The sequence below is a fragment of the Hyperoodon ampullatus genome, assembly GCF_949752795.1.
Source record: "Hyperoodon ampullatus genome assembly, chromosome: 13".
NCBI classification, from domain to species: domain Eukaryota; kingdom Metazoa; phylum Chordata; class Mammalia; order Artiodactyla; family Ziphiidae; genus Hyperoodon; species Hyperoodon ampullatus.
In genome coordinates, this window is record NC_136926.1 from 15,706,518 (window position 1) to 15,731,746 (window position 25,229).

Consider the following 25,229-nt stretch of genomic DNA (forward strand, 5'->3'; position numbering starts at 1 on the left):
AGAATATTCCACATCTTGGCCCAGACAGGTTCTTGGGACCCCGTGAGGGACGGGAGTGGCCCGGTGAGCCAAGAGTAGGGGAGGCGGGAGGGACCGGCAAGGCAGGAGAAGAGACGTCCTTGTAGAAGACGGACACCAGCAGACACGGGCCCTGCGGGTAACACTCTGCAAACACAGTTTCCCAGATGTGATGATGCCTTCCTACTCTCGGAACCCCTGGTCCTGCGTCTTCTTCATCGTGTACCTCTCCATCGAGCTGTACTTCATCATGAACCTGGTGAGTGACCTCGCCTCGCGCCCCACTGGAGCAGCCCTAGCCCACACTCTGCTGGGCACTGTGGGGATGAGGTAGGGACAGCTTTCGGCCTCCGAGGGCAGGACATTGGGGAGGGAGGTCCCAGACCGTGGTCAAGTGTGGTGTGGCTAGGAATTCCCTGTCGGGACTTAAGTTCAGCTGGTTACCGGCAGTAACTAGCCGGCCGCCACAGCTGCCGACAGTGCTAGGGTTTAAACCAAAGGTACCCTGGGATCTTTTCCTTCTCACAGCAAACATATAATAAGTATAAAAGCTGGTACTTATTAAGCCTTAGCCAGGCACTGTGCAAAGTGTTTTATGGATGAGGGTTAAATAATTTAACACTTAAACCCTGGAATTCTTATTATTATTCTCAATTTATAGTTGAGGAAACTGAGGATCAGACTGATAGGCTAACTCGCCTGCACAGCTCGGGGTGGCCAGGGGAGCTGCTCTGATTGCAGAGCCCCGCTCCGAGCCACTCCACCCTACTGCAGCCACGTGCCAGGAATGTCTTGTGTATTTCCACCTCGGTTATCACGAACCATTGGGAAACTGAACACAGAACATATTCCTTTAGGGAGAACATAAAGTCCCCATGCACACTGGGAACTTTGGAGGTGTTTGCAGAGGCTCGGCCGGCCACCAGCAGTGTCCTGCCATCAGCAGATTGCCTCCCGGACCGGGCCATCAGGCTGGTGCTGAGCCCACATCAACGCCAGGATTACTAGGAAGAGGCCTTATCAAGTCTTGCATTTATTTTTATACTTCTGAAGAGCATTCTCACACCAGTCACCACAGTTAGGCCCAGTATAGAAGTGGAAAACACTTTCTCTGGGGTAGATCTGTGAAATCTCCTAAAAGTGTGACATCTTAAGAAGGAAAATATTTTCTTTTTTTAATTCCTCAAAACCCAAAATAAGTATGTTAGATATCTCTTTGAACATCTTACAGCTCTTTTATACTGTTGTTAGTTTAGAATCTAAAAAATAGTTTATGTGTAATTGATTTGCTTTAAAAGATATTTAGAGCTGTGAAAATATAAGGCATGGGTCAGCAATCAGGGCCAATACCCAGCCCACCATCTGTTTTTGTCAGTAAAGTTTTATTGGCCCATTCATTTGCACATAGTCCACGGCTGCATTCATGCTGCAGCCGCAGGGTTGAGTGCCTTCTACAGAGACCATCTGGCCTGCAGAGCCTAATACATTTGCTCTCTGGCCCTTTACAGATGCTAACTCTCCCTTGATCTAAAAGGAAATATGGGGGACCAGTTAGAAGGGATGGAAAGGACAAGAGAGTTCCCCTCAAAATATTTTTGAAAGAAAAAGGAAGTGTTTCCAAAAAGTGTTCTTCCAGATTCTGCTCCTGCCCTCCCGTCGCGTTCCGATAATGCAGACTGTGTTGTTCACCTGCTAAATTTGGAATTAGAAAGTTCCAGAACCTTGTGCCCTTTTGTGCAGGCCACCTCACACCCCTGCTTTCTGGGGCCACGCAGACTCACCAGGAGAAGGAACAAGGGGACAGGAGAGGAAGCATCGGCACAGCGATGTTCCTTCCTGCTCTGAGGTTGGGAGGGCACAGGATGGACACACAGCCTCCCCGGCCATCACACGGAGCTGAATTGGGCAAAAAACCCAGTGCGTTCCCCTCGCTGCTTCTCTCCCCTTATAAAGCTGCCCAGCCAGGGATGAGTTACAGGCGGAGAGGAGAAAAGCCTGGGGAAAATGTAATAGCAGTGTCTTCATGAATCTTTAGAGGGGAAATTTACAAGTGGCAATGAATGACCTTCCTCTGCTGAGTCTTGGAGATGAACTTCCTACACCACCTGGGGGCAGGCGAGAGGCTCTTTTCAACCCCTTTCTCTGGGGTGGCTGGAAGAGCGCCCTCTGGAGGCTGGAGAGCAACTCCCTGGTTCCTTGAGGCCCCGCCGGGCACAGGAGCCAGGTCTCTGCTCTTCCCTCACAGCTTCTGGCCGTGGTGTTTGACACCTTCAATGACATCGAGAAACACAAGTTCAAGTCTTTGCTGCTGCACAAGCGAGCCGCCATCCAGCACGCCTACCGCCTGCTCATCAGCCAGCGGGTAGCGGGGCAGGGCCTGAGCCCGGGAGGGAGCTCGGTCCCTGCTCCCCAGCCCTTGCCCTATGGTATCCCCTAAGCGTGGGCGGGCCGGCAGCTTCCGAAACCAGGAGTCCTGCCCTCGGGAGAACAAGAGAACAGGGCACCCTGGGATCCCGTGTGATGCTGGGCATCTGGCATGGCTGCTCCCCGCCGTGTTCCACGTGGCCGTCTTCCCTCTTCCCCCAGGAGCCTGCCGGCATCTCCTACAGGCAGTTTGAAGGCCTGATGCGCTTCTACAAGCCCCGGATGAGCGCCGGGGAGCGCTATCTCACATTCAAGGCCCTGAATCAGAGCAACTCGCCTCTGCTCAGGTGAGAGCGGATGCCAGTTGGGCGCAGTGTGGCCGGACGAGGCGTTCACAAGAGGCAGCTGGGGCCTGCAAAAGCCCGGGGGCTGGGGAGTGGGCAGGCAGAGAGGCTCGTAGAGACTTTAGTTTTCTTCAGAGATTCTTAAGCATGTAGACCCTATTCCTCAGGATTCTTTTTACAAGTAACAAAAGTCCAACCCAAATCCAATTTAAACTTGAGACAAAAAAAGGAATGGGGCTTCCCTGGTGGCGCAGTGGTTGAGAGTCCGCCTGCCGATGCAGGGGACACGGGTTCGTGCCCGGTCTGGGAAGATCCCACATGCCGCGGAGCGGCTGGGCCTGTGAGCCATGGCCACTGAGCCTGCGCGTCCGGAGCCTGTGCTCCGCAAAGGGAGAGGCCACGACAGTGAGAGGCCCGCGTACAGCAAAAAAAAAAAAAAAAAAAAAAAGGAATGTATTGACTCGTGGAATGGACTGGCCCAGCTGCTCACCCTCGAGCCATGAGCAAGGTGGTTGCATGTGAGCTAATCCGCAGAGCAACGTGAAACACTCACACACTCACTCCTCTCTCTCTCTCTCTCGCTCACTCACAGCTCTGGCACAGCCTCAAAGAGCTGCGCTCTCCGTGGGCAGTCTTGGTCTTCTGACTGCTGATGACCAAAACCCTTCTTTTTGATCTGAGATGAAGCAGGCCTGCTGCAGAGACGAGAGTGAGCGAGCTCTGTTTGGGCTGAACTCTCTGCCCCGGTTCTGTTAAGTCCTTTGCTAAAGGAGGCTCAGTCCCTGTCTGTCTAAGAATGGTGGTAATCTGGGGGCTGCCTCTCTGGGGGACGGAAGCCGGCAGTGGTCTGTGTAGACTGAGTGGATTAAGTATCCATAGTCCCTGGAGGAACGAAGAGATGAAATGCCTGCGGGTACGGGTCCCCTGGGCCCTGATGCGCTGGGACTCGCAGATGTCGCCTCCTGCCCTCCCCCGCTCCACCCCTCGAAGGTGACCATAGGCAGGCAAGTGAGAGGACCGAAGCTTGGTGGGAACGTGCTCTGATTTTTTTTGCCCTTGTTGCTTATGACAGCCTGAAGGACTTTCAAGACATCTACGAAGTTGCCGCCTTGAAGTGGAAGGTGGGTGCTCCCCAGGGAGTGACCCGGCAGATGGTTCCATGGGAGGGGGATGAGGCCAGGAGGCACCTGGCTGTCCAGCTCTCTCCCTGCTGGGACATCTCAGCTCTCGGCTGGGCATTGTGCACTGGAGGGGTAACAGGTGGCCCCTGGCCCTGCATCTGCCTGTCCACCTGCAGTGTGGTGTCCTGGTTAAAAGCACTGCATCTCAGACCCCATTAGTCACCGTGTGACATCAGGCAAGTTACGGAACCCTTCCAAGGCTTGTCTCACCTGGGAAGTGGGGTCAGGAGAGTCCCTACCTACCGCGTTATTTTCAGGATTCTATAAAAACAATGCCAGTGCAGGGCACATTGAAGAGTTCAGACATTGGCTGGCTTTGTTGTTCTTTAGACCCCTGAGTGTTTTCATGGTTTCCCAAGTTAGCCAGGAGAGCAGGAAAGGAAAGCTGCATCCATGCCCCCACGGCTGGGCTCTGGTCACTGGTCCTAACGCCCTCTCTCCTATGGCCCTGTTCCTTGGCCAGGCAAAGAGAAATAGAGAGCACTGGTTTGATGAGCTTCCCAGGACAGCATTCCTCATCTTCAAAGGTAAGGTTGACCTGAATATGGCAGCTGGGGACGAATGGAGGTTTCCGGTGACCACAGATAAGCATTTAAAGAACGTGTCCAGAGGGTGTGTTTGTGTGCATGTGAAATGTCTATGTGTGTAAAAGAGACAGAGTGTGACTACCGCATCAGGGAAATAGTGTTGGATTAGGAAGGAAATCAGTAACATAAAAACCAAACCAAAAAAAATTTGTGGAATATTTATTGAAGAAAATTGATACAAAGTCAAATAATTAGAAAAAAATGAAAGTCTCCCACGCAGAGATAACCACGGTTAATTTTCTGATGTGTTTCCTTCTGGTTATTTTTCTGTGCACTTTAAAAACAGTTGTGGGGATTACATTATATATTCTGTTCTGAAACCTGCCTTTTTACCTAATGATGGATTTTGACCTTCCTCCAGTGTCAGGATATATAGCTAGTATATCTGATCCCTTACATAATGCTTGCATTGTATAAAATTGAAAATTTTAAAATCGGAGTGCCCCATATTATTTACCTAATAGTTTTCCCTGAATTTAATGCCAGTTTTGAAGTTCCACATGGGGTATGGTTAGCTCACAGGGGTCTGGGCCCTATGAGCAAGAGTTAAAATGGTATGTCCTATTTTGTTATTTCTCCCACAGCTAGGACTTTGAGCACAGCTGTTATTATTCCATATTCTTCAGCGAGTTTTCCATTCCATTGGGATGATAGTTACTCAAGTGGATAAATAAACAGTGCCGGTTCCAGGCCAGGAGCAAACTTAAAGTTTCAGCAGTGGCCAGCAAAGCTTTGTTCTGCTCTGTCCCGGCTCCAGGTTGCTCAGGCTCTTCCCAGAGGGAATGTTGCCAGTGCAGTCTTGCCCAGGGGTCCGGGCACAAGCGTGGGTGTCCTTCTGAGAGCAGGCCCTTCCTTTTTCACCCCTGGGCATAAACAGCCCCGTTGCTTACACGCATGATGTCTGTGGTAGGGGAACGTGTACTTGTACGTGACCATTTCACTGTTAACATTTCTTTTCTTCAATTAGGAATTAATATCCTTGTGAAGTCCAAGGCCTTCCAGTATGTCATGTGTAAGTGTGAAATATCACGGCTCTCGGTCCCTTTCCTCCTGAGTCTTACTGCTCCAGAAGATGGAGATGCAAGGGATAAATCCTGCAGTTACGATGTTGGCTGTTTATTACAGAAAATTCCAAGCATGTATAAAAGTGGAGCGGTTGTAAAGAGCATCCACGTACCTGTCACCCAGCTTCAGCAGTTATCATCTCATTGCCTGTCTGTCTTGTCTGTCTAATCCCCTCAGTCCAGCTCATCATCCCTTCTCTAGACCTGGTGTTTTGGGAAGCAGATTCCAGAACCACAGATGGTGGTTTGTGGATATGTCACTTCAGTCTGTTTGAATCCGTAGGTTTCTCCCCCAATCCGTTTTCTTCCTCTTGCAATATTTAGTTGAAGAAACAGGAGTGTTTGTCCTTCATTCTTGATTTTGCATGTTCCTCTGTTGCTTATTTACTATAATTTGGTAGTTATAGCTAGAGCTGTGTTGTTCAGTGTGGCAGCCACCAGCCACATATGGCTATTTAAATTTAGACCAACTAAAACTTAAAAATTCAGTTCCCGTCACAATAGCCGCAGTTCAAGCACTCAGTAACCCCGTGTGGCTAATGATGACCAGTTGGACAGCACAGATGCAGACATTTCTACTAATCTAGAAGCTTGATTGAATTCACTCTTTCTAAGGAGTTCTGGTTCCATTTAATGGGAAATGGTGTTTAGAGACCACAATCTGAGATGCTAGAGGTGCTCATTGCTTGGAGTTGGTTATTGTTTCCAGGCCTTTCCATGGACAGAGGTAGGATTTTGGATTTTTAAAAGATAAACTATCTTGTGAGTTTATCCTGATATTCTTAATTCATATTGTGGACTATAGGGTTTTTACCTAACTTCATCGTTCTTTTTTTCTTTTTCTTTTTTAAAATTTTGTTTTTATTTTTGGCTGCGTTGGGTCTTCGTTATTGTGCACAGGCTTTCTTTAGTTGCAGCGAGCGGGGCTTCTCTTGTTGCAGAGCACGGGCTCTAGGCACGCAGGCTTCAGTAGTTGTGGCACGCGGGCTCTAGAGCGCAGGCTCAGTAGTTGTGGCGCACAGGCTTAGTTGCTCCATGGCTTATGGGATCTTCCTGGGCCAGGGCTTGAACCTGTGTCCCCTGCACTGGCAGGTGGATTCTTAACCACTGCACCACCAGGGAAGCCCTCATCATTCTTTCACGTCTAAATTCCCAGGCTTAAAATCCTAGTTCCCAACAACACTGCCACAGTCCCTCACTTGCTTTATCCCACAGTCCACACATAATAGTCTCCAAAAAACAATACCAACACAACCCTAATAATATAATTGCTAGAAACACCACTCCAGGGATTCAGATGACTGTTTTAAATTCATCTGGAGTAGTTTTTCTCCATGTGGGTATGTCACCATCTACATTTCTTTATTTCATTTGAAAAAATATTTTTAGAGATCATTTTTTACATTGAATTTTGCCTTATAATTATGTAAAATATGTATATGATTCCAAGTCAGATCAACAAACAAAGTATACTCAAGGAAGAATTGTTTCCATCCTGTCACCTCCCCCAATGGGTAACTTTTATTGTAGTTTATCCTTCCTTTTTTTTTTTTTTTTTTTTTTTTTTTTTTTTTTTTTTTTTTTTTTTTTTTGCGGTAGGCGGGCCTCTCACTGTTGTGGCCTCTCCCCTTGCGGAGCACAGGCTCCGGAGCACAGGCTCAGTGGCCATGGCTCACGGGCCCAGCCGCTCCGCGGCATGTGGGATCTTCCCAGACCGGGGCACGAACCCGTGTCCCCTGCATCGGCAGGCGGACTCCCAACCACTGCGCCACCAGGGAAGCCCTATCCTTCCATTTTTTAAAAAACTTTAAGTACATGCATATATGCACATTTTCCTGCCTTAAATAAACTAGCATAATTTACACACTTTTTTTCAACCTTGCTTTGTTTTCAGTTAACAATACATCCTAGAGATCACACCATATTAATATACAGAGATGTTCTTCATTTCTTTTTATAGCTGAGAGTACGCCATTTCATGAACGTATCATAGTTTGTTCATCCAGTCTCCTATTGATCGTTTAGGTTGTTTCTAGTTTCCTTGCTATCACAAATAGTTCCTCAGTGAATAGCTTTTAGTATACGTCATTTGTGTTTTTGCTAATGTCTCTGGGATGGATCCCTAAAAGTAGGATTGCTAGGTGAAAGGCCAAACGCATATGCAATTTTGCTAACTAGTTCCTGCAGTCATTTAAAAACCAGATATCTCTAGGGAAAAACAAATGTTTTCAATACTCAAACCCTTTGTATATGGTCCATCTTTTACACCAACTTGGAATAATCTGTAGGTTTTACTGAAACATCTTAACTGGTATCCCTATAGTGACACAGAGGGTGATTTTTAGAAATCTGTAGCTATTTTCTAAGAGAAACTACTGGTTGATTTAGCTCATGGTAAAGCATTAAGCAGGAAGTTATCTGTTACAAGCCCTGCTCTCTGCATGTCTCAGAGCTGCCTAGAAACTAACCAGGGGCTGCAGCTGTGACCTGTAGATTTCCACACCCACCTGTGCTTTCTCTATTATGAGCCTGTCTGTTGCAGACTTGGTGGTGGCAGTCAACGGGGTCTGGATCCTTGTGGAGACCTTCATGCTGAAAGGTGAGCCTGGTTAGGGGACTGGCCCATCCTGGGGGCACACCTGGCCCACCTCTTGAACTGCTGCCTCTCTTCTTACAGGTGGGAACTTCTTCTCCAAGCATGTGCCCTGGAGTTACCTCGTCTTTCTGACTAGTAAGTCTCTGACATGGCTTTGCTCAAGTGCTTGTCCTAACCACTGGCTGGAACTTCTTTTTGGGTTAAGATCTCATGGCTCTTCTCTAAAGCAGGGGAGCGTAATGAGGGTGGAGCAGAAATCGAGTCTGATTCTACCCCGTCCCTATTTCAAACTCTTCGGTGATTGCCCACTGGCCTCCAGACCAAGTTCCCGTGCTGGGTGTGAGTCATGGCGCCACACGGGGCCCCTTCAGCCTCCCTCTCAGGCTTCATCTCTTGCCAGTACCACCACCCGTGCCCCACCTGCAGCCCCCCTGAACACATCCTGCTTCCCAGGGCCCCTGCCCTTTCTTACCTCTGGGCCTCTGCACAAGTGTTTTCCTCTGCCTGGTGCACTCATGCCCTCACCACACCGCTCTGCCTGACACCCCTCTCCCTTTATGTCTAAACATTAGACATAACTAATAACACTGTGTCCTAAATTGTTTTCATTGTTCTTAAAAAGCATGACTTTTACTGCCTTGATCAGTGCCCTTTGGCTTTTTCTGTGGAGTTCAGAGTAGCATAGTGATTCAGTGCACAAACTCTGGGGTCAGAAAGACCTGGATCTATTCCCAGCTGTGTCTCTTGTGTGATCTGACGGCCCCTCCAGAGCTCCCTCTTCGGCTCCTCCTTTCATTATGTTCCAATGACACCAACCTGCCTTCTGCCCCTCAAGCAGGCCAAGATCATATCCGGCTTGGCTCCTGATTTCTTTCAAATGTAACACTTCCCCCAGTCTATTTCCCCCAGTCTAACATATCAGTTTGCTGTCTTTCCCCTGAGTCTAGACTCTAAGCTCTGTGTTGTTCAGGGCTGGGCACCCAGCACCCAGTGCAATGCCTGGCACAGGAGAAGGGCTCAGGAAATAACCTGTTGGATGGACAGACAATGCCTGCGGCCACTCCCAGAGAGTGGGAGCGAGTGCTTCTTGTTAGCGGGCGGCCGCGGTTGGCCAGCACCTGGGCCAGGCCCTGCCCTGGAGCCCACACTCTCTCAGGGGTGTGGGTGTGACGTGGGTGTCTGGAGGGCACGTGACCAGACCTCGGGGGAGTCTCGAGGAGGAGACGAGCCAGGCCAGGGGTGGCAGAGGCTGTGGCAGGGCCGCTGCTAACTGCTTCTTCCTGCTTACAGTTTACGGGGTGGAGCTGTTCCTGAAAGTAGCCGGCCTCGGCCCCGTTGAGTACTTGTCCTCCGGATGGAATCTGTGAGTAGAAAGCATGTTTCTTACGTACGTCAGAGACTCTAGTGAAAGCCATGGGTCCTCTCCGTCCACACCCACTGCGCAGTTGCAGAGGGAAGGTCCGAGGCTGGGTCAGGCGCCTGTCTCCTGGAGCAGTTCTGCCTGTGGCTCCAGGCCTCCCCAGGGTCAGGCCCTCATCTTACTCTCTCAGGCCACCCCCGCCAGCCCCTCTCCTGGACATGGCCTCTTGGGGTCCTTAGGCCAGCTGGCTCTCTGTGAGTCACTTAACCCCACACCCCTCCCTGACAACTAAGCTCTTTTCTCCTCCACGAAAGCCATGACACACACAGAGAAGGAAGTGCCACGGGTCCTGATGCTTGGTCAGCATCGAGCTGGTCGCCCTTCTCCCTGTCCCAGAGACCCCGAGAGGTGGCTCACTGCCCATGAAAGTTAACTCACCCACGAAATCAGGCTGCACTCACGAGGTCTTGGGTCATGAGAGTAAAAACAAGTTAATAAGTAGAGAAGAGTCGGGCAGAGCAGTAGCGTGTGGGCATGCAGTTTGCAGGGCCTTAATGTGTATCTGGGAGGAGAGAGGGTCTCTCTGTCCTGCTTTCCCTGTGGGACTCCCCTGTGGTCCTGCCCCACCCCTCAGTGCCTTCACCAGGGTTGCTGGTGTAACCCGTGTCTGCCATGAGACCAGTGTGGGACCTTCAGGAGGGGTTTCTAGGCATTTTTTTTTCAATTAATTAATTTTTGGCTGCGTTGGGTCTTCGTTGCTGTGTATGGGCTTTCTCTAGTTGCGGCGAGCAGGGGCTACTCTTCATTGCTGTGCGAGGGCTTCTCATTGCAGTGGCTTCTCTTCTTGTGGAGCACAGGCTCTAGGCACACGGGCTTCAGTAGTTGTGGCACGTGGGCTCAGCAGTTGTGGTTCACGGGCTCTAGAGCGCAGGCTCAATAGTTGCGGCTCGCGGGCTCTAGAGCGCAGGCTCAGTAGTTGTGGCGCACGGGCTTAGTTGCTCCGCAGCATGTGGGATCTTCCCAGACCAGGGATCGAATCCACGTCCCCTGCATTGGCAGGCGGATTCTTATTTATTTATTTATTTATCTATCTATCTATCTATCTGTGTTGGGTCTTTGTTGCTGTGCTCGGGCTTTCTCTAGTTGTGGTGAGCTGGGGCTACTCTTCATTGCGGTGCTCAGGCTTCTCATTGCAGTGGCTTCTCTTGTTGCAGAGCACTGGCTCTAGGCACACAGGCTCAGTAGTTGTGGCTCACGGGCTCTAGAGCGCAGGCTCAGTAGTAGTGGCTTGCGGGCTCAGTAGTTGTGGCTCACAGGCTCTAGAGCGCAGGCTCAGTAGTTGTGGCTTGCGGGCTCGGTAGTTGTGGCTCACGGGCTCTAGAGCGCAGGCTCAGTAGTTGTGGCTTGCGGGCTCAGTAGTTGTGGCTCACGGGCTCTAGAGCGCAGGCTCAGTAGTTGTGGCTTGCAGGCTCAGTAGTTGTGGCGCACGGGCTTAGTTGCTCCGCGGCATGTGGGATATTCCCGGACCAGGGCGCGAACCTGTGTCCCCTGCATTGGCAGGCGGATTCTTTTTTTTTTTTTTTTTTTTTAGATGTTGGGGGTAGGAGTTTATTTATTTATTTATTTTTACTGTGTTGGGTCTTCGTTTCTGTGCGAGGGCTTTCTCTAGCTGTGGCAAGCGGGGGCCACTCTTCATCGCGGTGCGCAGGCCTCTCACTATTGCGGCCTCTCTTGTTGCGGAGCATAGGCTCCAGATGCGCAGGCTCAGCATTTGTGGGTCACGAGCCTAGTTGCTCCGCGGCATGTGGGATCTTCCCAGACCAGGGCTCGAACCCGTGTCCCCTGCATTAGCAGGCAGATTCTCAACCACTGTGCCACCAGGGAAGCCCGGCAGGCGGATTCTTAACCACTGCGCCACCAGGGACGTCTGTAGGCATGTCTGACCCCTGAGGTGTGTGCTGTGACTGGGGCCCAACCACACCAGCCTCAGAAACCCGATAGCAGTAGGAAGTTGGCTGGCTGTGGGCCACTGCGGGGCCTGTGGCTGCCTTTGCGGTGGTTGGCGTGAGGGCTCCTTGGGAGTGCTGGGCACAGGGCCGGGGAGCCACCGGATGTCGTGGGGGAGGCTAGGGGTGGGCCGAACAGACCATGGCTTCTCCTCCTCCCTCCCAGGTTTGACTTCTCTGTCACAGCATTCGCCTTCCTGGGACTGCTGGCTCTGGCCTTCAACATGGAGCCCTTTTATTTCATAGTGGTCCTGCGTCCCCTCCAGCTGCTGAGGTGACGGGGCAGGGCTGGGGTTGGGAGTGGTGGGCAGGGGAGGGTGGGGAGAGCCTTGGGACTGGTCTGGGGAGTGACCAGGAGCCAGAAGGCTCACAGGCCTGATGTCAGGGGTGGCGCGGCCCCTGCAGGAGCACCTAGTGCGGGTGGGGGGAGGGGGGATGGTGGGGGCCTTGTCTCCACCTGGGCGGGTGCCCACCTCCTCACATCCTGGGACCAGTTGCCTCTGACTGCGGAAGAGAAACGTGGCTCAGGGCTCCAGTGAACTTGGCCTGTGCTGGTGTCGGCTGCAGCCACAGAAACACACGTGCTCCGAGTCATCAACTAGAGAGCCACGGCCTCTGAGGGTCCAGAGGGACTTTCAAGCCCCTACCACAGACAGCCGTGATTTTCTGGCACAGTCCCTTGTCAAGAAAAACCCTCACTTGCTCTCAGCTTTCCCCCAGGGACCACCGTAGGAAACCAGCACAAATTTGTAGAGATCCGTGGACGGTGTCCCTTACCAGTTAGAGATCTCTGTGTGTCCTCAGAAGGCTGGTTTTCCTCTAGAATATTCAGCTGCGATCCTATTCACATCCATCGACCCCTCCCGTCCTGCCCAGGAGGAGACGTGGAGGTGAGGGACGGGGCGGCCCTTTCTTACCTGGAGGAGCTGCCGCACCGCCGGCTCCTCTGCGCACGCGGCCTTCTCCCCTCCCGGGGTGGCCGCAGCGTCCCGGGCAAGGCCCCGCCCCGCGCCCAGCCTCCGGGCTTCATCCGGGAGCTGTGGCAGCGGCGCCTGCTCACGCGGTTCTTGCCCTGCCTCCCTTCAGGGCAGGCCCCGTCCAGCCGCGATGTCCCGGCGCCACCGCTGCCCCTGCCCAGGGTGCGAGTCGCCCGAGCTGAGTGCCCGGCTGGCGGCTCTGGGGAAAGTAGGCGCTCAGGTGGCGGAGGGACCCCGGGCCTGCCGCGCCCCAGCTGGTGCTGTGGACAGAGGGGCTGCGGCCACGCCCGGCACCTGTAAGTGACCCGGCCCGCTTCCCTCGCTCAGGTTGTTTAAACTGAAGAAGCGTTACCGCAACGTGCTGGACACCATGTTTGAACTGCTGCCCCGGATGGCCAGGTACTGCCCTGCCTCCTGGCCCCCAGGGCCAGGCGTCGCGAGGCTTGTGCCCCCTCGGGGTGGGCAGCTGGGTGGTCTCGGGAGGAGGGGGAGGAGGAGTCCCCAAAAGGACGAAAATCGAGGGCCTGACAGGGTCAGATCTCTTCAAGGAGACCGAGACCTTGACCACCACAGGTCTCCCTGGTTCCACTTTTCTCCACTGACCTGTCTGAAATATTTAGTAGGGAGGGCAGGGAGCTGTCAACTCACTTACCACCTGTGTCTATGTTCACAGGTAAGGGTCACCTGTGAGTCTACCTTCACAGGTAAGGGGTGAATCGCTGGTAGAGGGGCGTCTGGTGATAGAGTCCTGATTCGAGCCGTTTTCTACCCCAGACCGGAATCCGAGGCCCCTCCCCTGCAGGCACTTTCCAGCTGGTGCACCTGGCTAGGGGCATGCGTCTCCATCAGTCAGCTCAGGGGTCTGAGGATGCCGGGGCCGCCGGGCGAGCTGCTCTCTCCCGCCCGGCCCTCGATCACCCCGTCTCTTCTGACCCTCCTCCCTAGCCTGGGCCTCACCCTGCTCATCTTTCACTACTCCTTCGCCATCGTGGGCATGGAGTTCTTCTGTGGAATCCTCTACCCCAACTGCTGCAAGTGAGTACGCAGCGGGGCCCCCAGCCCCAGGCCGGACTGGAACGCTGACCTCTGATCCCTCAGGGGCCCACCTCCCCAAGCCACAGCACCCTTTGAAGCCCTGAGAAGCACTCTGCTTTGCTTCCAGGGCTTGTTAGTTCAGTGCAGCAGCTAAGGGAGGGGGCCTGGAAGCAGAGGGTCCTCTCTGAAGTGAGGATGTCTGAGCAAGTTTCCCTGTCCCCCAGGCAGGGTCTAGGAGCCACTCTCCAGCCAGGTCTCCACCAGCTTACCCTTCGGGCTGGGCGCCGGCGGCTGCTCCGGAACTGGGAGCAGCCTGGGGCCCGAGGCCAGAGTCCCACAGCTTCCTCCTGCTTCTCCCCAGGGGTGACTGAGGACCTGGGCAGACACATCAGCTAGGGGTGGCCTGTTAGGATGAGATGGACACACGCGGGAGGGTCTCTGGGGCAGGGATAGAGGGCGGGGGACACAACCTCCCTTCATCACTCCCTTTCCTCCTAAGCCACCACGATGAAATCTGTGTGCTCTGCCATTCATTCTCCATCCAGTGTTCTCTTAAAATTGGTCCTTATGGTTTCAAGCACTGATAAAGAAAGTTCTCAGAGACACGGGTAGCCGTTTTGAGTGTCAGGCTAAGCTAAGAACCAGAGCCTGTAGCAGTGGGTCACAAACCTTAGGGCACATGAGAATCCTCAGGGCTGCTGCTTAAAAGGGCAAACTCCAGACCCCATCCTGCGTGTCTGACACAGGCCAGAGGCTCAGGACTCTGCCTTCGGAACAAGCTCCCTGGGGGCCCAAGGACCAGACCTGTCAAAACATCAGCATGAATTATAGCAGATCAGCCATAAGAGGTTGGCAGGAAAGTAGCAAACAAGCTCTCAGAACAGGGGCAACCGATTAGAATAAAACAGAACGCTCCAGCCAGGTGCTGGGGAAAGCCCGATGAAGGGAGGACCCTTCTCGAGGGCTGCCGTTGGCACCCGGCCTCCAGGGCAGATCCCAGACTGGTGGGGGCAGGGGGCTGGGGGTGGTGTTCGAGGAGGAACTGCCTTTGTCTCCCCTCCTGGAGTGCCGGGCTCTGGCCGCTGAGAGTGAGAAGGCCTGGCTGGTGGCAGAGAAATGCCAAGTGAAGGTGGAATGGGGGGCAAGTCTGGGCGTTCCCACCAGCACCCTGGGGACTCCCCTTGAGACAGGAAGACAGGCAAGGGAGCTGGGGGCTCGGCAGGAAACCAGGCTGGGCCAAGAGAGACGGTCCTCAGTCAGACCTTGGTTTGCTTAAACTTTCTGTACTTTGTTGAGGTGACCAGTTATCTTGTGACCTTCCCGCCCAACCCTCTGTCCCCCGCCCCCCACCATCTCCCCCGGCCAGTACGAGCACAGTGGCAGACGCCTACCGCTGGCTCAATCACACCGTGGACAACAGGACCGTGGTGGAGGAGGGCTACTACTATCTCAACAACTTTGACAACATCCTGAACAGCTTTGGTGAGTGCGGAAAGCCCAGGCGGGCCATGCCCTGGGTACTGCCTTGGTCACCGCAGGTCCCAGGTGGGGCGGAGCGAGCTGCCGGAGGCTTCCCCATCCCGAGCCGTTTGCCATACTTTCTCTAGTCCTCTCTGGCCCCAGTGGAGCCTGTGGTTTGCCCAGCCTTGGGGGTGCAGTCCAGGCCAGACCCCAGGGCTTGTTTCCTGTTACTTTTTCAGCATCGGGAGAGCAGCAGAGCTTCATGCTTGGCTGGGAAGTGGGTACAGCCCGGTGCTAGGGAACCAGCCCCCTTGTCACAGCTCCACAGTTGCAGGGTGGGACCTGGCCACACCAGCCAGCCACAGTGCCCCGCACTACCCAGGCCAGGCCCACACAGCTGTGCTCCTGGCTTCCATGGAGGCCGGGAGGCCAGACACAGCTTCCCAAGAGGAAGGGATCCCCTCATGACATACCAGATCTACACCAAGGAAGGTCCGGGGACTCTTTCCCCAGTATCTCCACCCCTGGTCCATCACGAGCTGCTGAGGCCAGAGATGCACCCTTTTGGGGACCGGCCGAGATGGCAGCACCCCCTGTGGGGTGGGCGCTCAGGAAGCGCCTTGGCTGCTCTCTTGGGAGCTCACAGGCCGGCCCGGCAGACAGGTGCGTGGTACCCAGGATAGGTGGAGAGAGGCCGCTTGAAACTCGCTTTGCAAAAGCAGATCTGATCAAGATGCTTTCTGTTTCTCCCTTCCCTTTGGCAGTGACCTTGTTTGAGCTCACAGTTGTCAACAACTGGTACATCATCATGGTAAGGACCTCCGTCAGCTCCTGGGGGCATCTTCCCACCATTCTCTGAGGCCGGCTCCCGTCTCCCCTCACGCAACCTGGGGCGCATTGCTCTCCCTGTCCTCCGCAGGGGCAGGGTTCTGTGGGGATGCCACGGTGCGGCCTGAATCCCAAGAGCCTCCCCTTCAGCACTTGCTGGACGTGGCCTTTATCCCTGCTTTCCACACATCCCCCAGCAGCCAGGAGAGGCCAGTTAGCCTCTGGGTCTCTGTCCTGCTCCCACCACTGTGAGGGAGACTTTTCAATCAAGAAACAGTCTGGCAGTTGTGGTTGGTTGGTTGGTTGGTTTTTTCCATTTCTTCAACTCTTCCAAAGGCTGGCCGTATCAGTCCTGGGGGCAGTGTCCAGGCCTTAGGAGCTCAGAGGGATTTTTAGACCCAAGGGAGCAAGGTCCCCCTCCTCTGTCTTCCACAACCGATCAGGAAGGGTCTGTAGAGAGCAGGGGCCACGGAGAAGCCTGCGTAGACAGCGACCTGGCCCCACTCCAGGAGCTCGCTCACTCCCTGCTTCCTCTGTCTCCAGGAAGGCATCACCTCGCAGACCTCCCACTGGAGCCGCCTCTACTTCATGACCTTCTACATCGTGACCATGGTAGGTCCAGGGACACAGAACGCCCTCCAGCTGCCCCTGCTCATCGGGCGGCAGCTCAGGGCGGAGGGGGCCGGGGACACAGCTGACCGGGCTCTGTTGGCTCTGGGGCCCCGCGGCAGCTCACACCCCCCTCATTCCTCTCTCTTTCGGCTCGTCCTCTCCGTGCCTGGCCAGGTGGTGATGACCATCATTGTCGCCTTCATCCTCGAAGCCTTCGTCTTCCGAATGAACTACAGCCGCAAGAACCAGGACTCGGAAGGTCTGTGCAAGTGGCTGGAGCAGGGGCGTTCGCCGCTTGCTGCTCATCTGCCTGTCTGTCCAGTCTTTTGGCAATTCAGCTTACTGATCTGGCTTAGCTTCCCCGCCGCCCCCAATTTTATTTATTTATTTTTGGCTGCGTTGGGTCTTTTTTGCTGCACACGGGCTTTCTGTAGTTGTGGCAAGCAGGGGCTACTCTTCGTTGCGGTGTGCGGGCTTCTCATTGCCGTGGCTTCTCTTGTTGTAGAGCACGGGCTCCAGGCGCGCGGGCTTCAGTAGTTGTGGCTCGCGGGCCCTAGAGCGCAGGCTCAGTAGTTGTGGCACACAGCTTAGTTGCTCCGCGGCATGTGGGATCTTCCCGGACCAGGGCTCGAACCCGTGTCCTCTGCATTGGCAGGCAGATTCTTAACCACTGTGCCACCACCCAAGTCCTGGCTTAGCTTTCTTGATCTCTTATTTGCATTGATTTTTCAAATATTTAATGACAGAAAAATGCACGTGATCTCATTTTAAAAATCAGAACAGTACAGCTCAGAGATCAAGAAAAATCACAGGCTGATTGCGACCCCCGCAGCCCTCTGTCCCGCCTTTCTCATCTCCCCGAATGTTCATCCTTAGCTGTTCCCCCTTTTAGTTATCGTTTCCGCATTTCTAAGCCCCGTGTTTGTCCTCTGGCTCTTGATGTACACGGTGTAACTGCCGTTGACCACAGAGCCTGACACTGCTTCCTCCTGCAGCGTGCGACCCCTTTGCCACCCTCTTCCCGGATGCATAGCTTTCTGCCTAATGATCATTCTTTCCGGATTCTCCATCAGAACTGCCACATCCCTGTTACTACTTGTTTCCAAATCTCTGTCCTCTCAGACTACCTGATCGTTTTCTTTTTGCTCGGAGACTCCCTCCTGAAACCCTCTGTCCCCTGTAAGCTGGTGGCCTGACCAGCGCTCCTGACAGCCGCAGCAAAGGGAGGGGATGGGGAGGGACGTGAGTTCCAGAGGGTGGGGGGAGGCGGTCGTGCTGATCCAGAGTTTTGCTGGGAGAGGGAACCTTAAGGCCCCCAGAGGGAGCAGGGAGGATGGCTAAACCAAGCCAGACTGGGGGCTCTGAGTCCCAGGCTCCTTCCCCCTGCCGCCCTCCCGTCCTGCAGTTGACGGCGGTATCACCCTTGAGAAGGAGATCTCCAAAGATGAGCTGATTGCCGTCCTGAAGCTCTACCAGGAGGCATGGGGAGCCGCCTCTGACATCGCCCAGCTGCTCAAGATCCTCTCCCAGATGGAGAGATACGAGGTGGGGAGCAACAGGGCCTCGTCCCACGGAGGGAGCGGGTTGTGGCTTAGTGCAAACACTCCCCCACTGTCCATCCCCTCAAGTTTTGGTGACACTTTTGGGGGGCACCGTTGCAGAAGCCAGAAGAAGGGGTGAGGCCGGGCGCCAGGACCTTGGCTCGGGCCGGTCCCTGCAGCCTCTCTGTTCTTCTCTAGCAAAATACCTTGGTGTTTCTGGGACGGAGATCGAGGACCAAAAGCGATCTGAGCCTAAAGATGTACCAAGAGGAGATTCAGGTAGGAGCACCCCTGGCCACGCTGCCCAGCTCCTCCTGCCCGGGAGTGGTCCTCCCCACTGCTGAGCAGAGGCTGCTCTCTGGTCCCCATCTTGAGTTGTGTGGGGAGCTATGGGATTATCTGCTGGGACCACTACCAGTGGACCACGGCTCGGGGGGGGGGGCGCGCTTCAGGGCTCAGCCTTGAACCCTTGAGGCATTCCCCAACATAGGCAGCCACCCTGTCCACTCTTCCACATATGTCACTGACCTCATCTCAGTCTCCTCCTCTGAGCCAGAACAGCAAAGGAAACGCGTACAGCGGGAGACGTTCCGGGCAGAGCAGGGAGCATGGGGGGCCCTGGCGAGCTGGCCTGGACCGGCCTCTTCAAAGAGGATGGTCCTTCCCACATCCAGCCAGACACTGCCCGATAGGAACAAGGGCCTGCTGCGCCTGGCTCTCTTGGGGGTTTTGATGGGTTTTGTTTTCTAATTTAAGAGAAGGGAGAAGTCAGATATTTTTTTTTTTGCAAACTCTCCCAGTCTTCCCACATTGGCTGCTAAGTGAAAGAGCTTGCGAAGCACCCCGTGGGCTGGCGCTCTGCAGCCCAGACAGAGCCGTGGACTTCGGGCCACCCATCTGCCCAGGCTCCCAGCTCCCTCGCCAGCCACTGTGACTATGCTGTTTTCAGGATGGAAACCCTTGTTTCCCTGGGACAGTGATGACCAGGGTCCGAGCCCAAAAGGCCGGGAGGCTGCAGTCCCCTGAAGCGACTCGCACCTTATCTGTAAACACACAAGGGGTCTGGGCAAAGGCCTGGCGAATCACTGCACTCGGAGTCACAGAGATGAGGAACCAACATGAGCTCCGGTGTCACAAAACCCGGGTTTGATCCCAGGCTCCGTGACCTTGGGCAGGTCACGCAGCCCATCCCCATCTATGAAAGGGGGACAGTCCCTGCCTCACAAAGCAGAGGAGGGGACGGCACTAGACGTGCCACCTGGCCGTCCACTCCTGGCCTCAGTCTCCCGCTCTGTGGAATGAGGGGGCACAGAACCAGGCCATCTCTCTGATTTTTTAAGCTCTAAAGTTCTGTGGTTCAGACTCTTTAAAAACATTGGGTTTATATTTAAAATTTCTCAATTACCTGAATACGTCTGTCCCTGAAAATGTCGGTGATAGAATGATAATAGTCTTAGGCGGGTGAGCTGTTTGTTTGTTTTTTTTCAAAATGCTCTCACAGCCATTCTGGAGGGCAGCAAAGCAACCGGGGAGTTGGGAGATGCACTCAAGCTTCATACACCTTTATACAACTTCTGAGCTTCGGGTTTCCTGGGTGTAAAATGAGGACACCCAGCTCAAAAGGGATAACACAGGGGGTTGGCGAGGGGGTGGGGGGCGCACATCCCTTTGTGAACCACACAGATCATGTTCACAAGTAAAGGGTGATTATTACTACCTGGGCCTCATTGAAAGAGGCGACGGTGCCAGGCACACTTAACAAGGAGGTTTGCAAATCTCTAGTTAAAAAGGGAAAGATTGCATCGTCATTTTTCTATTTAGGGTCCTATTCAGAATTCCCAGCAGATCTGGGAGGGTCACACAGCACTGCCCAGCCTGGGTGACCCCGTTAGCCTGGGGGGCAGGGCTGGGGCCCGCTCAGCACCCTGTCTGCTCTCTGCCTTAGGAGTGGTATGAGGAACACGCCCAGAAGCAGGAGCAGCAGCAACGACAGCTCAGCGGCTGCGTGACCCCCACCACCCAGCAGCCTCCAGGCAGCCGCCAGCGCTCCCAGACCATCACCTAAGCCCAGCCTGCAAAAGCCATCTCTTCTATGCAATAACACAATAGTATTATTTTACTACAATGTATCAGAATAATGTGTGTGTATATATATGTTTTATATATATATACACACATTCATAAATATGCACATATTTATATATAGGAAGAAGGAAAGACAGGCAGACAAGTTGAGGTTTGGTTTGTACCCACCTTGCCCTGTTAACCCCAGAAGTCAATTTCATTTTGGGGGGATCAGGCCACTGGGAGCTCTTCTTAACATGGAAAGCTCCAGAAGGTCCCTTCACAAGAGCACTTGAATGGATTCTGCCGATCTCTGCAGGGCTTGCCTTCAACGTGGGCCAGCGTCCCTAGGCCAGATCCACACTGTCTTCCTGATGCTGCTTGCAGAATCCCACCCAGGCTGACAGCTAGCTTCCCCACTAACCTGCCCTGCCACCCATATCCTGGGGTTTCTGTGTTCTGCTTTAGGGACAAAACCACATCCTTGGGTTGATATGTCTCTAGATATGATAATGAAATTGGGCGTTCCCTTGGGGGACCAGTACCCAGCACCTACTGGAACGAGTGATCCAGGGCTGTGGTTATTCCGTATGGTCAGATCTCAGCCAGTGCCAGGAGGCGAGAGAGGCCGTATCCCGGCTCCGTGAACCACCTCACCTACCCTTCTTTTGGTTTCAACCCTTGTTGCTGAAAATCCTTCTAAAATGCCTTTGGAGTCACAGCCCCGTAGGAGGAGGAAGGTGGGCAAGAGGCCAGGCCGATGGCTACCACCCCAGACCAGGTCGTGAAATGGGCTTTCTCCTTAAATCCCTTTTCCTTGGGATCGTCCTGTTTAAGCAAAAAGACATTTTGGTTAATTCAGGATTCTGCTAAAGACAACAGCAGATCCTTCACGTGTGTGCATTCGCTGGAAATGGGAACAAAGCACAGAGGCTCACCTCAGGCTGTCCACGGCTGCCCTGCGGCTGAACCCGTGGTCTCCTTGGCCAGCTCCCCCCTCACCTTGAGCAGTCGCCCTCCGTGGACTTGACTGAGGTAGGGCTGGGGACGCGGCTCACCCCGAGGTTTCCACTCCCGGGAGTAGGTTCAGGTGGCCTGTCCGTTTCCTGAGTTCCCCAGGGACCTTGGGAGAGTTCTCTGAGATCAGGATGCAGCCGGGGCTTGAACCCATAGCGGGCTGTCGGCGTTGGCAGCTCCGGTGAGCGGCGGCGGCAGCGGCAGCAGCAGCGGCAGAGCAGAGGGAGCCTCGGCTCAGCTCTCCGGGGCGGTGAGCCTGTCTCAGCGCAGGCAGCAGAGGTGGCAGAAGCCGGGATGAAAGGGGCGGCGGCGGGGGGGCAGGGGAAGCGGCTGCACTGGGCATCCTGCCCGAACCCCCGCTTTCCAGCTGCCTCCACTGCCTCCGTGACTTAGGGAGGCGGGTGGGCAAACTCCCCCTCGCCACATCCTCTTCCCAGCCGGGCAGGGCCTGATCCCAGGTGCGGTGCCCCGTCTCCAGGGCCTAGTCTTCTCGACTGCGGCCTTGGACACGCTGGTCCCATGGCCAGCACCACACAGCTCTGCCCCGCACTAGGGGAGAAGTGGTGGATGTTTGTTTTTAAAGCACAGCCCTTGAGGGAAACAACGAATCACTGAGAACCACTGAGATTCCCCAAGGGAATCGGGAGACGGGCTTGTCCTCTTTATCTCTGGAGGGCCACGGGCCATTGCAGGCAGCTCGGCACCAAGCCCCAGGCCAGAACCCCTTCCCCTCTCCAGAGAAGTAACTTTGTTTGCATATTTGGGTGCCTTTTAGCTTTTGTGTATTGAAACGGGCATTCTGGAAGCAGGAGTCAAGGGGCGGCTTTCAGAGGAGGGCGTGAGTCCTCCGACCTCAGCATCTGCCCCCAGGAGGCTGAAACCTGGGAGGGGCGCCAGGGAAACTGAGCTCAGCCCCCCAGCCCCCAGGGTGAAGGCTGGTACCAGGAAGATTGGGATCTAGTCCAGGCCTCCCAGCCCCATCCTGTGAAAGGCCCTGGTTTTAGCCAGGGACAGGATGAAGGCCAAGTGGCAGCAGGGCTGAGGCACCAGACTCCAGCCACTGGTGGGCACCCTCGTTACTGAGGCTAAGGACAGCTGCCCCTTTGGGGTCACTGGGGGCCTCCTCAAGTTGACCCTCTAACTTGCACACAGGCCATCGAGCAGGGAGCAGGTGTCACCCAGGGCTGTGAGCTCTGGGGACCCAGGACATCCAGCTCAGATGCCCTCTCACCTCCCATGTCAGCTGAACACCACCAAGGTGAGATGCACTGACTGGGTCTGGGTCACACCACCTGTCAGTGTCTGATGGCCCTGGGCCCCTGCCCCGCTTTGGGGGGGACACCACCTGGCCCCTCCTCCTTGCTTCCCTCCCCCAACCCAGCCTTACTCCACACCACGTGACAATCATTTTGTACAGACAGAGGGCGCGACGCTGTAAGGTTTTTGTACAATGGCGATTTGTTACCTAGAAAACCCACCGCGTCTCCGGACTTCTGGCATATTAATAAAAGAGCCTCTGCTTTGTACACGTGGCTGCTGCCTCGTGACTTCCACCAGGCACCATTCGGTGGCTTCTGAGATCGTGGGGAACAGGGAGAGGACCCATCCATGCCCGTTGCTGACCCTACCTCAGCCCCACCCCTAGACGTGCCACGAAGTCCAGATCCGTCAGGCCCAAGCGCCTTCGGCCCTGGAACTCACCACTTGTCAACCTGACCCAGGTTAAGAAGAACTAGTAACAGCCGGCTGTATGTTATTTTCTGTATACTTGAAATATTTAATAATTTTTTCATTGGAAAAAAAGACAACTGAGTCCCTTTACTGCCGGTATAAGGCACTGAGCAAACGGAAGAGCTGCTTATTGAAAAGGCGGGTCGCTGGCTGACAGCAGGAAGGCGCCCGGGAGCGCTCATCACCCTCCCAGGAGCTCGCAGGCAAAGCAACCCCAGCCCAGGGCTCCCCCTGAGGTAGGCACAGGGCACAGTCATACTGACTCCTGTTTTGCAGCTGGGGAAACCTCTGAATCCAGCAGACAGTTCTAGAGGCAGAGTCTAGAGCTGTGCCGTCCAATATGGCAGCCACTAATGGGCCAGTGCCACTGGCTGCTATTTTGGAGTGATACATATTATCATTAATTTCACCTTGTTCTTTTGGCTTTATTAACGTGGCGACTAGAAGATTCAAAATTAGGTATGTGTCTCACATTCTATTTCTGTTGGACAGCGCAGCTCTAGAACTCAGCCTGCATCAGCCCGAGGCCCACAGCACACAAGCTGTTCTATCTGCCAGGTCCGAGTCACCCTGACTCCCTAAACCCGGGTTTGGCAGCCCTGAGAGAAGCAGGAAAGGCAACAGGGCGTGACTGTGGGGAGGGGCCTGGGCCGCCACAACTGTCTCCAGCCCTGAACTCTGGGGTCTTCCAGCCTGGAAGGCACCCAGGCATCCCCTTCGCCCCAGACCCCAACTTTCAAGAGGCTCTGGAGATAACACAAGGAAGTCTTCTACCTGCTGCCTGGAACTCTGTCCACAGGGAAGCCCAGCCTCCGCAGCCCCAGAAACAAGGTTTAGCTGTCCTTACTGCACACAGCGGCGACTGGGGAGCTTCGGCAGAGAGCACAGCCCCACGAGCCCACACCCCGTTCACGGTCTCGGCCTCGGCCACGCTCGCCTGAGCGGGTTCTAATGAAGGTACTTCATCCTCCATCTCACCGCCTGCAGCGACACCTCCCGACCACCAGGTGGACCCCGACACAGCTTCACTCACACAGTTTTCAAGTGAATCACTCCAAATTCAGTGAGCAGGGCCACCAGGAGGAAGGTCAAGTACAAGAGGAGCAGGCAGCAGCCGTAAACTCTGTTCAGCTGGAAGCATTGCAGTGGGACCGAGACCAGGGAACAGACGAGGCTGAGGCCTAGGGTGCCAGCCAAGACCCACACCAACAGTCCATCCGGCTCCAGCTGCGGGGAACACGGGGAGAGAGGCTGGGTCACTGCAGCTGACAGTCAAACTGAGGTCTGAGGGCCCCTCGTTAGGGGCCAGGGAGGGACTTTTGGCCTGCCCAGTGGGATGGCACCCCGCACCTTGAAGTTCAATGCTTTTAAGCCACCTGGTATGTGGTAATTTGTCATGGCAGCTCTAGGAAACTAATTCTATAGTTTATATATATATATATATATATGTATATGTATATATGTATGTATATATAAAAATATGCATATATATGTATACATATGTATATTACGTGCAGTAGTTGAAAAATTCCCCAGCAACACAGAAGAATAAGAGGAAATGAAATTGTCCTCTTCCTACTTCTCTCCCTTTCAGATTTAGTTAGCATCTATCTAACAAACATGGAAGACTTAACCCCAGGTGCTATGCTAGGTATATTACACCCACCTTAGGCTTTTATCTCCCCATCACGTAAGGAGACCGTTATCATGATCACCAGTCCACAGTGAGGAAACCGAGTACAGCCGACCCTTGAACAGCACTGGTTTGAACTGCATGGGTCCGTTTATATGCGGACTTTTTTCAACAACTATAGTACCTGTATTTTCATTTCACGATCTTTAAATTAAGCGTGGCGGGGGGAGTTTGTGTTGAATTAGAGATCACAGTATGTGGAATCGAAAGAGCTAGGGTTTGAGTCGTGACTCTATGCAAACTCTTTCGGCATCCTGTCCCCGGGTCAGTCATTTATCAGTTCCTTTGCTTTTGAGGCAGAGATAGCAGTACTCAGATTTGCGACTGTCAGGGACTCAGCACCTCTAATTCCCACGTCGTTCAAGGGTCAGCTGTAGTACATGACAGAGCCCAACTCCGAAGTCCAAGCTCATACCCTACCCTGTCTCCCCATACAATGATACGTGTACCCACAGATGTGTGGGTACACGTGTGCACACACAGGCCTGTCCATCCATTCTGAAACCACAAATGGGACCGTACAATAGGTACGTGTTTAAGAGCAAAACCTGTTTTTCAGCCAACAATACGCCCTGGACCTCCTTCTAGGATGACCTCTCATGATGCCGTATGTCTTATGCAATTAAAAGCAGGAGCACAAAGGCAGCGGAATGCGACAGACCGACACCCCCACACACACACATTCCACAAGGAGCCAGAGAAAAGAAGTAAGGCCCTCAGGGGGCCAACCCCTAAAGCCTCATTATCAGG

At 54.1% G+C, this 25,229-nt stretch overlaps 2 protein-coding genes across 4 annotated transcripts in view; one reads left to right on the forward strand and one right to left on the reverse strand.

Annotated features, from left to right (window-relative positions):
• TPCN1 (two pore segment channel 1) overlaps positions 1 to 20,039 on the forward strand; it is a gene marked incomplete at its 3' end in the record, with an annotated part of 61,954 nt that extends 41,915 nt beyond the window's left edge. The window contains exons 10-28 of the mRNA XM_079717845.1: positions 178 to 277; positions 2,264 to 2,380; positions 2,605 to 2,729; positions 3,799 to 3,847; positions 4,371 to 4,434; positions 5,462 to 5,506; positions 8,101 to 8,157; positions 8,236 to 8,289; positions 9,445 to 9,517; positions 11,687 to 11,794; positions 12,825 to 12,896; positions 13,443 to 13,532; positions 14,899 to 15,014; positions 15,758 to 15,804; positions 16,365 to 16,433; positions 16,608 to 16,692; positions 17,839 to 17,978; positions 18,173 to 18,253; positions 19,920 to 20,039. Coding sequence (XP_079573971.1) covers positions 178 to 277; positions 2,264 to 2,380; positions 2,605 to 2,729; positions 3,799 to 3,847; positions 4,371 to 4,434; positions 5,462 to 5,506; positions 8,101 to 8,157; positions 8,236 to 8,289; positions 9,445 to 9,517; positions 11,687 to 11,794; positions 12,825 to 12,896; positions 13,443 to 13,532; positions 14,899 to 15,014; positions 15,758 to 15,804; positions 16,365 to 16,433; positions 16,608 to 16,692; positions 17,839 to 17,978; positions 18,173 to 18,253; positions 19,920 to 20,039 — 1,612 coding nt within the window. The remainder of the gene's footprint in view (positions 1 to 177; positions 278 to 2,263; positions 2,381 to 2,604; positions 2,730 to 3,798; positions 3,848 to 4,370; positions 4,435 to 5,461; positions 5,507 to 8,100; positions 8,158 to 8,235; positions 8,290 to 9,444; positions 9,518 to 11,686; positions 11,795 to 12,824; positions 12,897 to 13,442; positions 13,533 to 14,898; positions 15,015 to 15,757; positions 15,805 to 16,364; positions 16,434 to 16,607; positions 16,693 to 17,838; positions 17,979 to 18,172; positions 18,254 to 19,919) is intronic.
• A 3,776-nt stretch (positions 20,040 to 23,815) lies between these two features.
• Positions 23,816 to 25,229, reverse strand: part of SLC8B1 (solute carrier family 8 member B1) — a gene marked incomplete at both ends in the record, with an annotated part of 28,938 nt that continues 27,524 nt past the window's right edge. For all 3 annotated transcript variants that reach the window (XM_079717117.1, XM_079717116.1, XM_079717115.1), the window contains one exon: positions 23,816 to 24,013. In XM_079717117.1, coding sequence (XP_079573243.1) covers positions 23,816 to 24,013 — 198 coding nt within the window. The remainder of the gene's footprint in view (positions 24,014 to 25,229) is intronic.